This window comes from Lepidochelys olivacea, assembly GCF_965140295.1.
Source record: "Lepidochelys olivacea isolate rLepOli2 genome assembly, chromosome: 19".
In the NCBI taxonomy this organism is placed as follows: domain Eukaryota; kingdom Metazoa; phylum Chordata; order Testudines; family Cheloniidae; genus Lepidochelys; species Lepidochelys olivacea.
Genome location: NC_140429.1, coordinates 7083335 through 7097327, shown reverse-complemented (window position 1 = coordinate 7097327; position 13993 = coordinate 7083335). Strand labels below are relative to the sequence as shown.

At 57.2% G+C, this 13993-nt stretch overlaps 1 protein-coding gene across 3 annotated transcripts in view; it reads right to left on the bottom strand.

Moving 5' to 3' along the window:
* Positions 1-13993, bottom strand: part of NHSL3 (NHS like 3) — a 55642-nt gene that overhangs the window by 2834 nt on the left and 38815 nt on the right. For all 3 annotated transcript variants that reach the window (XM_084652535.1, XM_084652536.1, XM_084652537.1), the window contains exons 2-6: positions 8993-9148; positions 8288-8343; positions 5931-6051; positions 4625-4741; positions 846-4115 (exon numbers count right to left, since the gene is read on the bottom strand). In XM_084652535.1, the coding sequence (XP_084508661.1) occupies positions 846-4115; positions 4625-4741; positions 5931-6051; positions 8288-8343; positions 8993-9148 (3720 nt within the window). The remainder of the gene's footprint in view (positions 1-845; positions 4116-4624; positions 4742-5930; positions 6052-8287; positions 8344-8992; positions 9149-13993) is intronic.

The following is a 13993-nucleotide window of genomic DNA, read 5'->3' as shown; positions in this document are numbered from 1 at the left end:
TGCAACCCCCCTCAGCCACGGTTTTATTGCCCCAAGAGGCAGAGTTACCTCCTAGCACGTCAGCCTGTTTCCGAGCAGCTTTGAGCCAGGTTGTTTCTGGACTGACTGATGTTTAGATAGAGGGATGGGGTCAAACTGGGCCAAACAGCCAGCGCTAGTGGGGATCCTAACAGGGCTACGTTTGTTCCTCGTCTCCCTTTGATTCAGGCATTAGGAGATGGGTCAGAGAAAGTCACAATTCTCCCCACCATCCCTGCCTAGCACTAAGCTGTTCTCCAGAGGGTTCCATCATCATCCTCTGTCTTGTTTTCTAGCCCTGTTCCTGCTGGTAGAGAGACAGGGTGAGTGCAGGACAGCAGAAGAGTTATGCGGGAGGAGAGCTGCAGTGGAGGGGAGGAGGGGCTGCAGGTTGGGATTGGGGTGCATTAACAGCTGAGAGTGGAGTGCATTGACAGCTGCAAGTGGGGGGTTGCAAGTCAGAATTGGAGTGCATTGACAGCTGTGAAGGGGCTGCAGTTTGGGATTGGCGTACATGGACAGCTGTGAGTGAGGGGCTGCAGGTCAGGATCACTATTCCCTCTAAGCTGTGGGCATGTGCGTGCACACACAGATCCTAAACCCCGCACACACGGCGAAACACCGCACGCACAAAAATTTGCACAGAAGCTCAATTTGCACAGAAGAAATTTTTTGCACACAGGGCCTGTCAAAAATTAGAGGGAACATTGGTCAGGATTGGGGTGCACTGGCAGAAATGAGAAGCTGCCTGGCTCCTACACTACCCTGTTACACCCTGCATTTTCCAATCGGCACCTCCTCTCCCACACTCCCCAATCCCTCTGTACCTTGTGCAGGGGGATTCTGCGATGGCGTCTCTGGGCCTGCCAGGTGCCCGGCTCTGCTGCTCTTGGCTGCGGGGGCCGCGTTCACAGACAGTTCGCTCTTAGTCCTGTTCTCTTCGGCCGAGGGAGCCTTTGCTTTACTGTCTGGTAGGGAACAGTTCAGCACTTCCTCCCCCTGCGGCTTTGGGCTCACAGGTGACTGACGCTGCCCCATGCCAAGCGAAGGCTTCCTGGCTATGGGAGGTGGAATCTTGCTGGACTTCCTCTGTGCTTGTGACTTGCCAGGGGGCACCTGGCCCTGCTGGGTCATTGCTGGGACTGTGGAACGCTGCCCGGAGAAATTCATCAGCTCAGCTACCAAGTTCCTCTTCAGGTCGGCCTGAGCCTCCGGGGAAGATGGGGTCTCTATGACCAGCTTCTTGGAGCTCTTGGCGAAGATGAAGCTGGCGGTGGAGGCAGGTGATTTGTGGATGGGGGACACCTGGCCGTCCTTGGCATCCCCAGCGGTGGGCTCCAAGCCAGAGGCCGCGTGACCTGGGAGAGTCAGCTTGTTGCCATTGGTCCTGTCCACCAGTCTGGAGGTCGGGGCGTCTCTGGAGGACAAGGTGGAAGTCTTCAGCCGTACGGCATTTTGCAGCTGGTTCAAAGGCACGGTGTCTTTGGAAGAAGGGGACTGCCGCAGGGACAGCGACTTGCGGATGGGTTTCTGGGGGACAGGCTGAGCCTGCTTCCCTAGGCCATTGGCGCCCGGTCCATTCTGGCCAGGCGTCTGCTTGCCCGGGCCGGCCGGCGCGTGAACGCTGACCGAACGCAGGCGCACCATCTGCAGCAGGGAGGGAGTGACGATGGGGAGGTTAGCGTCCTCCTTTGGCGTGGGGTTGCTCTTACTTCGAGAGACAGGCTCCTTCTTAGGATCCAGCCGGGAGCCATTCGTTGTCTTCTTCAGGCTTGCTTGAGGCTGGAGAACCATGGGCGGGGCTGGAGCCGCAGGTGCAGGGGGTGGGGCTGCAGCCACTGCAGGCTGGGGCTGGCTAGGCTGCAAGCTGGGTGTTGCTCCAGCTGATGTGGGCACGGTGATCAGCATGGGCAACTCCCCGGCGGGAGCTGGCAGTGTTGATCCAGCCAACAGGCCCTGGTGCTGCTGAATCCTCAAGGAGACTTTGGTGGAGAACGCGAGCGAGGCTGCCCCTGGACCATCCCCCGTGGGTGCTGCTTTCAGGCTGGCCGGCTGCTCGGAGCCCGTGAGCTCTGGCTGGGCTGCGACAGAGGAAGACACCGCGGTTCCAGTGACAGGGAGAGGCTCCGGCAGGGTGGAGAAGCTGGCCTCGTCTGGAGGAGGGAAGTCCGCCATGGACAGATCCTGCTCGTCCAGCGCTGGGGGGGGAGGTGGGGGCCACGAGGGGTCCTGAGGCACCTCCTGAGTAGTCTCTGAGTGGGGGGCCTCTGGGCTTGCCTCACCCTTTTTCACTGGTGGTGGTGGAGGATGGTAGGGAGGTGGAGGAGATGGAGGGGGTGACCTGCTAGTGGGCTTGGGAAGCACCGAGGGCTCCTGGATGGCCATGCTCGGGGCAGGGGAGGAGACAGCGGGGCTGGCAGAAGGCGCTGCCTGCCGGAGTTTGACAGGCGGGGGGGAGATAGGGGCCGGCACCTTGGGGTGAGGAGGAATAATGAACCTGTCCATTCTACTCTGCAAGGAAAGGGCCGGGCCAGCTGGGGGCGCCACGGTCTCTGCAGGGGCTGGGTCGGAGGTGGAGGAGGATAAGGATGCCAGGGAGGAGGAGATGGACAGCACAGGAGACTGCAGCGAGCAGACCCTCTCCGGTTTCTTTGGCTGGGGCCTCCTCTTTCCTGGAGACGAGGCGTGAGAGCCAAGGCCTTTTGTGGGGAGGGTAGGGGTGCCGCTCTGACTCGAATAGCCACTGGAGGGCGACATGGTGCGCTTGAATCCCTCAGGGGAGCTCTGCCTGGAGGGGGCCTGCTGCTCCCTGAGGATGACGGCCACCCCCTCCACCTCCCTCTGGAGCTTCTCCCCCGGCACCGGGCTGCACCGGGACACGTCGGGGGAGCTGGCGTCAGCCGAGTAGGCCAGGCTCTCGGAGCGGATGCTGCTGGTCTCGCTCAGCGAGCCGGGCGAGAAGACCTCGTCCTCGCCCAAGGGGCTCTGGCTCTCCAGGCACGGTGTCCACGGCTCACGCTGGTGTCGGGGATCTGGCTTAGGGGGCAGGCCCAGCACTTTCTGCCCCCCCTCGCCCACCCCTTGCTGCTGCTCAGCCCTTTGGTGCAGGGAGTGGGTCCTCCTAGGGGGCGCCGGCGGTTTCTTCATTTTCCTGAGGGACACGCTGCGCGTGGAAGAGCGGTCACTCCTCACGCTCACGGTGTCCGAGCTGCCCGCCATGCTGCCGGTGCTGTACGCGGGGGAGGCCCTGCCACTGCTGCCCCCCAGCCCCGCTGCCAGCAGGCCGTGGGCTGTGTAGGCGGGCCTGGCCTTGGCACAGGAGTTGGTGCAGCTCGCGGCACTGTAGACACTGAGCTGGTCCGTGTCGGACCGGCCTGCCGTATCCGCCTCGCTGGGCGGCCCAGCCCCCCCCTTCCTGCTGTCGGAGCCGCCCTGCGAGGAGATGGTGGAGCTGTCGGACACTATGGTCTCCGTGGACTGGGAGTGGCTCCAGTTGTCGCTGGAGGAGGAGTGCTCCCGGCTGCGGCCGCCGGGCTCCGAGAAGCGGGCGAGGGAGCGGACTGAGGCTGGGCTGGAGGAAACCAGGCTGCAGCGGCTCAGCGTCCGCACGCTGCTCCTGCTCAGCGCGATGACGTCCACCATGGGGGGCAGGACGGCGTTGGGAATGATCTTGGACATGTAGGTGGCCTGGGGGGAAATGGACATAACAGGGCCCAGCAGCTCCGGAGGAGGGCTGGCGTTGGTGGTCATGCCCGGCACAGCCAGTGACTTCGGCCTCAGCAAGGGAGACAGCTTGGCTGCCGTCCTCCTCCCTAGCAGCATGTCGTCGTAGTAGACGCGGTTGATGTGCCTCTGGATGGCTGCGTCTGACTCTGCCTCCTCCAGGGCTTGCAGGGATATGCGAGCGCCGCCCTTGGGGGCTGGTGGGGGCTGCAGGTTTCCATTGATGGTGGGGATGTGGATTGTGCCACCGTCTGCCTCGTCACCATTCACCAAGGGCTGGGATGCCATGCTGGGGGGGCTCCCGCCCTGCCTGGGGCCGTCTCTGGGGGAATCACTGCCAGGGCGTTTCCTCAGCTCGTGACTGTTTCTCAGACCTGAGGGTGGATAGGAGCAAAACCCGTATCATTATAAACCGATCCTGGCGGGCAGGCAGCCCTTGCTGATTGCATACAGGGGTTACTATGGGCTGGCAGGGCTCACTTAATCAACGCTGGCCAAGCCGGGGCCTCAGTGCAGCTCAGTCCGCCTGTTCTCTCCCTGGGACACCCAGGAGTTCAGACTCCTGAGGGCTGTAATACCATGGTCTGCCTCTGCTTGTCGGGCAGGGTGTGACGCGGCTGGATGGGGTGAGGGCCTCTGCTACACAGGAGGTCAGATCGGGGGCTCTGGTGGTCCCTTTTGCCTTACACTCTGACTCCTCCCCGCCGCCCCTTGGACACTCCACTGCTAAAGGGGTGGCAGGGGGACCTCCAGGAATAAGCCAGCTCCTAGCCTGAGCCGGAGCTGAAGTCTCAGCAGGGAGAGAACTCTGGCTCACTTATGCACACGGAGCAGCCACCGTTCCTGAGCTCTCCCTCCAGCAAGGCCCATCTGCCCTCCTTACCCAGCTCTTTCTGGACATGCTGGGGGATGCCCAGCACCGTCGTCCTCCTCTCCTTCCTCCTCTTCCCTGCCTTCTCCGAGGATTTGGGGAAGGAGTCGTGAGGCCGGAAGGTGGAACCTGAAATGAAATTACGATGAAATAAAGTCCCAGACTGGTAAGCAGGGACCAGCCACTGTGACGTCGCCCGCCCACGGTCTGCGCCTCTGTAGGAACACAGGCCCACATCAGACCTAAGTAAACAATGGTTTTAAATTGAGGTTGGATTTTACCATGAGTGAGAGGCCCCAGGTCTGTGACCAAAAAGACTGAGACCATAAGAAAGGGGAACCGTTTGTGGTAAACTTGTAACAACCCTGGAAATACCAGGTATCTTATTTAAGGGTTGGGCCAAGCACTAGAAATAAAGAAAACATGGGTAATTGGGCACCAGGTGCAGCAAATAATTGGCAGGAAATGCTTAGTCCAGTAGCAGGGGAAAATATGGCAAAGTGAGATAAGAAGAAAACCTTGGAGAAAGCAGAGTGCAGCTCTCAGCTGCTATAGCCGAGTTTAGTGAAGGTCCAATAACCAGCAATGCCGTCACTTGTTTGTTACAGAGCACAAAATGCCCCGCGTTCTAGGGCTGCTTTGTCAGAGCGTTCCTTACCCCTCTGGAGCCATGCCATGATGGGAAGGCGTCTCCCAGGTCTGAACCAGCTGTAAATATCTTGGCCAATGCTTGCAAATGGACTGTAGCTGGGTATCGAATATAAGGCTGTTTATGTTTATATTGGTACTTTGGATGTAATCAACACCGAGTAGCCATTGGGGCTAACGAAGGAATGCCTGCGTGGAAACTGAGTCCTGGTAAACCTTGACAAAGCTATCAGGGAAATGATCTCCCACCATTCCGGTGTCATTCTGCCAGGAGTTCTCCCTGCTACTGCCCTAGAGCACAGTCCAGCCCCAGTGCAGGGGAGCCAGGCTCAGGACGACCAGTGGAGCCCTGACAGCTGTGTGAGCATACAATGAACATCTGCACAATCTATTGGGAGTGGCAGCTACCCTGGGCAGAGCTTGGAAGAGTACTACTACTCCCTGCCAGCGGCCCTGCCCTAATTCCGGAACAGTCCCTCCCCCCATCTCAGCTGCAACCTCTGGCCCAAAGGACAGGCTTGATGTCCCTTGTGGAATCACCCAGCAGTCCTCAGGCCACCCAAACCCCAGCTCACACGTCTCGGCTGGATTTTGTGCTTAACTCTCGCCAGAGCAGACTGCTGAGATGGCTCACCCTTCCCAAAACTCCCACCCTGCCCGTGGCTAGTACCTTTCCTCTGGATCATCTCCGAGCGGATGGAGAGGGCATCCTCGGAGGCATTCTCCGTTGTGCACGACTGGGTCCTGCTTCGGAAGGAGATCTCATCCTCCTCTGTAGAGGTGTGGGAAGACTGCATGGGGAGGAGAACAGGTTCAAATAAGTCCTGAGCCTTATAGGAACAGATGCCTCCCTCCTTGTGCAAGCCGCTCCCCAGCATCAGAGTCCCCCAACTGGGCCCCTTCTCAGCCAGAAAGTGACTCAGCAGCTACGCACTCTGAAGACATAAAACTTCTCGGAGGCCCAGTGTTATGAGTCAGCCCCATCTGCATGCAGGCAGAACCCTCCCAACTAGGAAATGGGGCCAGAGAGGGCAGGCGGGAAAGCCCTCTGCCCCAGGTTCCCTTGGGCCCCCTTGACAGAGAGGGCCCAGCAAGAGGGAATGAATGCCCAGCAGTGACCTGACCTGGCACCAGATGGCGCTGCCTACTTCACCTACCCGTGAAAATGAGCCCTTAGCAGCGAGTGGCCAGCTGCAGTTGTCTGACTGGGGATGCACTGATTGCAGTTGAATTTAACCTGGCTCCCAAGCGAAGTGCAGCCAAACTGGCATAACCCTGGTGTGAGCCAGAAGGAGAGTTCCACCCAGCCCTCGGCACCACTGCGTGCACCCTGAGCTTCCCGGATTTCATCTCTTTCTGCCCAAGGGAGGGGAGTGCCTCTCGAACATGCCAGATGGGAATGAGGGAGCAGCCTGGCTGTAGATGATTAGGAAGGGCATTGGGAGGGATGCAAACAATTGCACAGCGGTGGAGCTGCAATTTGCCGCAGCGGGACCCCAGAGCCCCCTCCCTGGGTGAAACAGCAGCACAAAATCCCAGCTGGCAAATGGGCAGCTGCATTTGCCAGCAACACCCTGCAGTTTATTTCTGCTGCCTCTCTCTGAAAACTACCACGCTGTCCATCTTCCCCTCCTCTTCTCTGTGCCTCCTCCCTCCCCCATCTACACACTCACGGGCATTAAGGCTGCTAGCTCGCAGCCCAGCGCTGCATTGCTCTGCTAGAGCTTTGTCCAGTCTCATTTCCAACATCGCCAGCTCTGGGGCTCCCCCAAATTCCCTTGGAAGACCGTTTCATAGCCCAGCAGACCCTATCTGTGGGAAATACATCCTGACATTCAACCTACATTTTCCTTGCTTGATAATATGGCAACCAAATCAATGGTCTGCAGTTGGGGTGTCTGCAGCCAATATGAATAGTCTTGTCGTTCAAGCTGGGAGTCACGAGATCTGGGCTCCATCTCCAGTGGCTTAATTGGCTGGCCTTGGCCAAGTCACTTACCTGCTTTCTGCCTCAGTTTCCCCATTTTGCAAAGCAGAGATGATAATCCCTCTCTCACAAGGCATAGCGAGCATTATGCTGCCGAAGACAAAGGTACCCTCCACTTAGCCTCTGCCCAGCTGGATACGTTTAGATGAACCATGCCAGCATATGAATCATATTTGCTGCTCTTCTCCAAATTCCCTCAAACATTTGATATGGAGGAGTTCAGAACCTGCCCCACAGGGCTCTATCTGAGGTACTGTGTAGGACAGAGGTCTCAGGTTTGCCTTCCCCAGTGGCTCTGTCTGCCCTACTGAGTTACAGTCTCACTTCTCAGCTTTCTGCCTCTCAATCTGCCACCAAAGGGGTTACGAAAGCAAAAAACCAGACAGTCAGCTGTTGGAGCAAATACACGCAGTGAGGCTCTAGGAGTGGGAAGGGCGTGGGCGGAGGAGGGTCAGAGGCCCAGAGACAGGCTGAAACCAAACTTTGGCCAAAGGGGTGGGCATTTTTTGGCTGTTAGAGACTGGGGAGGATCTGTGGACATGGGGCCAAGTGGGTCACAGTTGGGCAGGCCCTCCCCACCACTTGTTACTGCCAAGAAAAACCTAAGGGAATAACTCCAGTGAACGGAAAAGCATGCATCAGGACTCAGCCCTATCAGCTCATACGTCCTGCTGCTTCTTAGTGCCACAGCATCTGATTGCATCTCTCAGCTCCTTGTGTCCCCCCTGAACCGCCAGGGTTTCCCTTCCTCGGCCATCGCCCCCTAAAAGCTGCTTGCCAGGATGCTCCCTCACTGCCAGGCTCTTTTAGACCCAGCGTGAGTGGGAAGGCACCCAAGAGACAATGTTTCGGGGATGCCCAGGCCTTCCCCATGATGGGGCGGGGGAGCACCCAGGAACATTCCCCGCCCAGCACTGTACCTTCCCCCACTGCAGGGGCAATGACTGCTTTGTGTATCAGCAGAGTACACTGCATGCCAACCAGCACCCTAGCCCAGAGAACCACGGGCAGGGGCGGGTGGGGTGAGGGCAGTCACCCACCTGGATGCTGTTGCTGTCTCCATAGTCCCAGCCACTCCTGGTCTGTTTTTGTTTTTCTGGAAGAGGAAAGATGGAAAAAAATCCCTAAGGAAAATGTAAGAGAGGAGTCCCCTCAAACTGTGGGCTGGCAGAACGGCTGTGCCTGGAGGCCCCGGCCTTGGGGCGCAGGAACGGAGCAGCCCAGAGTAGGGCTGGGGGACAGCAGGTGACGCGGGCCCTGCGTGTCCTGCAGATCAATACGCCCCCATCCCCCCAGCTGCAACCACTCCACCTTCTCTGCCAGGCCCACAGTGACTGGACTCTGGTCAGAGACAAAAACAGCCCACCCACAGCCCCGCCTGTCCAACCAAGAAGCAGGCGCGGGGGGGTGTGGGTGGCAGCATGGGTGGGTGCAGGCTGCTGGAACATATATACTGGGCCTGTGTGAGAGAGTGAGATTTGGGGGGTGGGGGCCGGGGGGGGTCAGATTTATGTGACCCCCTCCTGCTTTGACTCTTCCTCCCCTCAGTGTGTCGGCTACACCAGTGCTGCGTCCCTTGACGCTTGCCTCACACCAGGGCGTGCCGTGCCTCGTTTGTATCCCCAGGGAGCACCTGGGCCTGCCCCACCCCCTGGGAGACCCTCTCCCCCTGGATGCATGCTCAGGTGAAAGCAGGAGCAGAGTACCTGGAGCGGACAAGCAGCCCCGTGGAGGACGGATCGTACCTTGGTGCTGCAGAGATTTGAGCCCTGCCTGAGCCTGGTTGTGCAGCTCTTCCAGGTGCGGCGGGCGGCTGCTGGGGAAGAAGACATTGTCGGGCTGCTCCGCTCCCGCCTTGTACTGGACATTCAGCCTCTTCTTGTTCTCAGCCTTGGCAGAGCCTGGGAAGGCAAAAGGAATCAGCCTTGTACCACCACATCCCAGCACCTGCAGCCAGGGCTCCTGGGACGGGGAGGAGACAGCAAGAGGCAGCTCCAGGCCCAGGCCCCCTGCCCCCATCAGTGCTGAGCTGCCCTCACACTCACAGCTTCCCGGTGCGGTGACTTCATCGGGGACAACTATTTGTTCCCACCCTCGCTCCTGGTTGACTGACTCTGTCAGTCAGACGGAAGCAGAGCGGGGCAGCCACCCGGCCTGAAGGAATCCTGGTGCCCCAGTTGGGGGGCGGGGGGGTGCAGAGGGGAGAGTGCATTACAGAACGTGGGGGGGAGCCCAAATAGAAGCAGATGTGCAAATAGGGGGGCACTGGGGGACTTCTGGGGAAGCAGCAGGCGTGAGTCCCCTGGACTCATTGGAGGCCTAGGCTCTCTCGCTCCCACCTGGTCCTGCTCACACATACGCCTGGCCACACCAGTGGGATGCCGATGACTCCTGCTTCACCCCTAGGGCTCCACCCAATGCCCATCCAGCCATGCGAGCCCCTCACAGCCCGGCCGCAGGTAGGGAGGGGCCATCCCATCCTGTACAGACAGGATCTGAGGCCCAGGGTAGATTCAGTGCATTATACAGCAACTTGTGCCTGTTCAGTGCATCCTTCCTAAGCATTAAGAGGATCTCCATCGCCCTTGCGGGGCACGGCCAGGGTTAACTCGCTCTCCCTGACAAAGCTAGGGGCAAAGCTAGATAGCTGAGGGCCTGGCCCTGCTGGGGAAGGTCAGTGCTCAGGGCAGGTCTACACTTAACAAGCTGCAGCTGCGCAGCTGTTGCACGTTAGTGAAGACACTACTATGCTGACGGGAGAAGCCCTCCCATCGCCCTCGTGCTGCCTACACCAGCAGCTAGGTCGGCCTAACTGCATTGCTTTGGGGGGTGGATTTTTCACACCCTTGAGTGACATAGTTCCACCGATGTACGTTTATAGCGTAGCCCTGGCCGCAGTCTCTGCTCCAGGAACCCCTCCTCCGGTCACACTCCCCTTGGCATCCCTCCTCTGCTGGAGTCCGTATCCCCATGGCCTGGCATTTCTGACTCTGCGATGCCAGCAGGAATCAGCAAGCCAGCTAGGCGAGTCCAGGGCTTTTGCATTTCCGGTATCCATTGCAGCAGATCCCTTCATTGGCAGCTCCTCTTACAGCCCTGTGCTGGCAGAGGTGACCTGATACCTTCCCCACCAGCCCCTGGCTTTGGCAGCGGGAGGCTGCAGGTCTGACTCTGCTCTTTTGGAAGTGGATCCTGTGCCTTTAAAATGAATGCACTGAATAAGTGAAAGCTCCCCGGGGTGTATCACATGACTGAGACCAGAAATATCTGTGCACCTTGCACACAAACCAAATGAGCCAGCAGCTCTGGGCAGCTTAAAGAGACAGGCCACATCAGCACGGGGGAGAGCCCTCCACAGAGCCCTAAAGCCTGCAACTTCATCTCTGGGAGCTGCAGCCACCTCAGGGACTAAGGAGCCAATCCTAAACCAATGGGAGCAGAGGGTGCCCAATGCCTTGCAGGATGGGACCAGAGGGCTGTCTGGCATTATCTCGAGGGTAGAGGGTAATTGCCGGCTGATTTACTGCTGCCCTAGTGATCAAAATACCTTGAGAAACAGTCAGGCCCTTAAATACACCCCTAATAATAGTATTGATATGCTATTTATAGCGCAACTTTGAGCCAATAAATGACCAATAATCCGTTGTCCTTATTATACAACCCCTTTCATCTGAGGATCTCAAAGCACATTACAAACACTAAGTAAGCATCATAACTGCCTCTCTTCCCCACAAAGTTGCTATATATTGTAATAAACTAGCTTTTGGGGGCATGATTGTCTTCCGCTAGGAGGAATCGAAATAGCTCAACTGAGTTATAGTCCCTATGTGGACAATAACTAAAAGAGAATCTCCTTACATCCAAGTGGCAGGGGCCTGTGGATTGGAAATGAAACAGGAGGACCAACTTTCTATCCCCATGGTCTCTGTGAAGTTCTGAGCAGCTGCAGGGGTTTAAGCACAGGATTCAAAGTTGTCACTAACTGGCTACAGTGGGATTTATTCCCAGATAAGAATCCCCATTTCACAGATGGGAAAACTGAGGCACAAATCACATGCCCAGAGTCATACAGTGAGTCAGTGGAAGAGCCAGGAACAGAGCCTAGGGGCTTTGAGACCCAACACCCTGCTCCAGTTACTGGATATTACTTCCTTTGTCTTGTCTACACAGATTTTGTACCAGTATAACTGTCGGTTAGGGGTGTGATTTTCTATCAGTAGTTGTACCAGAGCAAGTCCTACTGTGGAGGCAATTTTACCAGTATAGCTATTCCCATACAGGAAGAGACCGGTACATGGTAAAACCACCTTTATACCACTAGATCTGCATCCACCCTAGAGGGTTGGTATTGCTGTAACTATCCCACTATGGCTACAGTGACACAACTTGCGTGCATAGACAAGGCCTTATTTATCCACACCAGAAATTTGCACTCATTTCTCCAACCCACAGCCCGGCTGGAAGGAGGAAGCACTGACTTCAGAGTATTCTCCCTGGGCTTCTCACAGCCAGCCAAGATGAAGGCGGGAAAGGGCTGATGACCAGGACAATAACTGGGACCTACCAAACTCTGTGTTTGAAGATCAGTTCCCACCCCAGCTACGCACCTTCCGAACTGGCTCTCTCCTTCCCATTCCCCAAGGCCTTCCTCCCACATTCTCCTTTCTGTCCATCATCTCACACTTTCCCTCAGCTTTGCACCTCTTCTCTCCAGGCAGGTAGCACTTATACCTTCGTACCCTACTTCACCCTCGGATGCTGTCAGAGGGAGGGGAGGATTATTATCCCAAGCCACAGAGAGGTGAAGGGACTTGCCCCGATGTCATCTTCAGAGCAAAACTCCCTTTTTGGAAGAGATGCTCTGGTCAAACACAGGTTATAGGGCCCAATGCAGGGGGAACTGGGGGGAAGTTCTCTGGCCTGTGCTCCGGAGGAGGTCAGACGACATGATCTCATGGTCCCTTCTGGCCTTGGAATCAATTAATCTCTGAATGAGGTGTCCCAGCCAATCACAGGCAGAGCTGGAAATAGAACCCAGGAGTCCAGGCTGGTTCTTAGCCCAGGTCATTGCCCTACTTCACCCCACTAATTACTAGTACACTGAAGCCTTCTACATGCTGACTCCAGGCTGCCCTTGAACACCTCACCCCCCACCTGCCTTTTCTCAGCTTAGCAACAAATCGATACAGTGGAGACAGGTTTCCCAAATGCTGCCAACGCTGGGGAGGTTTCATCCTCACTTGCCTGAGAAGGACAAAGCTGGGGGTGCAGACGCTGGGCCCAACCATCTACCAGCGTCCTTGTCAAGGGAAAGCGAGTTTGTACATTGGACGCGGGTTTGCCACCAGCAAAGGAGATAAGTGGCAGGGGAGGGGGTGGGAGTCTGAAGCGAAACAAGTAAATAAAGCAGAAGATTCTCCTCCCACCTCAGCATTTACACCCCTTACAGCACTTCAACCAGGCATCTCAAAGCCCCTCAAACACAGGAATTAATTGAGCCCACAATCCCCCTGTGAGGCAGGGAAGTATTTACCCAGTTTTTAAAAATGGGGAAACTGAGGCACAGAGGGAGGCTGCGACTGGCGCACGGTCACCCAGCCAGTCGAGCCAGAAGCAGAACCCAGATCTCCTAACTTCCAGTCCCCTCCTTTATCTATTAGGCCACACTTCCTACCCCATTCCAGTGAAATCATCCCCTTCCCTGTGGTAGCACGCTAGATTCTCATCTCAAAACAGCCTCCATGAACACAGCACTCAGTGGACTGAGGCATCAGCAGCTGGCTCTCACTAGCTGTCCCGGGCTCCAGAGTCTAAGTAACCTGCCCTGGAGGAGTTCTGTGGGGGGTCACGCTTCCCACTGTCTACCCTGGGAGATAGGCGGGTGCTGAGTCAGCTCAACAGGCTCTCCCCCTTCAGCCTACATTTCTTGCCCATTACGGCTCATCTCATTCTAGGTGCCCTGCAGCAGTGGAGAGAAAAACAACTTTGTGCTGAAAAAAGGACGGGAGAGGATGAGTAGCTGACCGAGGCCGTGGAATCACTACAGAGGCACCGACCGTCCCCCTGCACACACTTCCCAGGGTCTTCTTCACCAGTCACCCCGTCTTCAGGGCGCACACACACAGGGCCTCTAACCCAAATAGCTAGAGAACCACCCCTCCTCCACAGCATCTCTGCCACGGCTGCACACACCCGATGTATGCACTCAGATTAAAAGCCAGGCAGATGAAATACGGACTGCTGCAGCAGCTCCAGATCTGCACAATGGGGAAAGGACACAGGACAATAGAAAGGATTCCGCCCTGCTAAGCCGCACAGAAAAAGAGATTCTCTCCCAGCCAGGCAGCATCTGCAGCCAGCCAGCCAGCCGCAGGGTCGGACATGGGCAGAAACAGCAGGGCCAAAGCATCCTGGATAAGTTGGGACACAGACTACAAAGCACACGCAACCCAGTTTATGGGACCCAGGAGCCCTCTCACACACCCCGCCAGGGCCAATGCCTTCATCCAGGACCCCGGTCCACCCCCATAAGACCGTGCATACCCCAACCAAGCCCTTTACTGCTGTGATTTCAGCACAATCGCTCCCCCAGCCCGGGCACACCCTGCGAGTCATCTTCAGGCAGGAAGCAGCTCGCTGGTTTATTCCGTTAACTTCCTAACAAGAGCAGCCACTGCTGGGGTGACCTTTCCCTGCCTGATCCAGAGAAGCAGCCAGCTAGAACGGGATCCTTCTCGCACCATGCC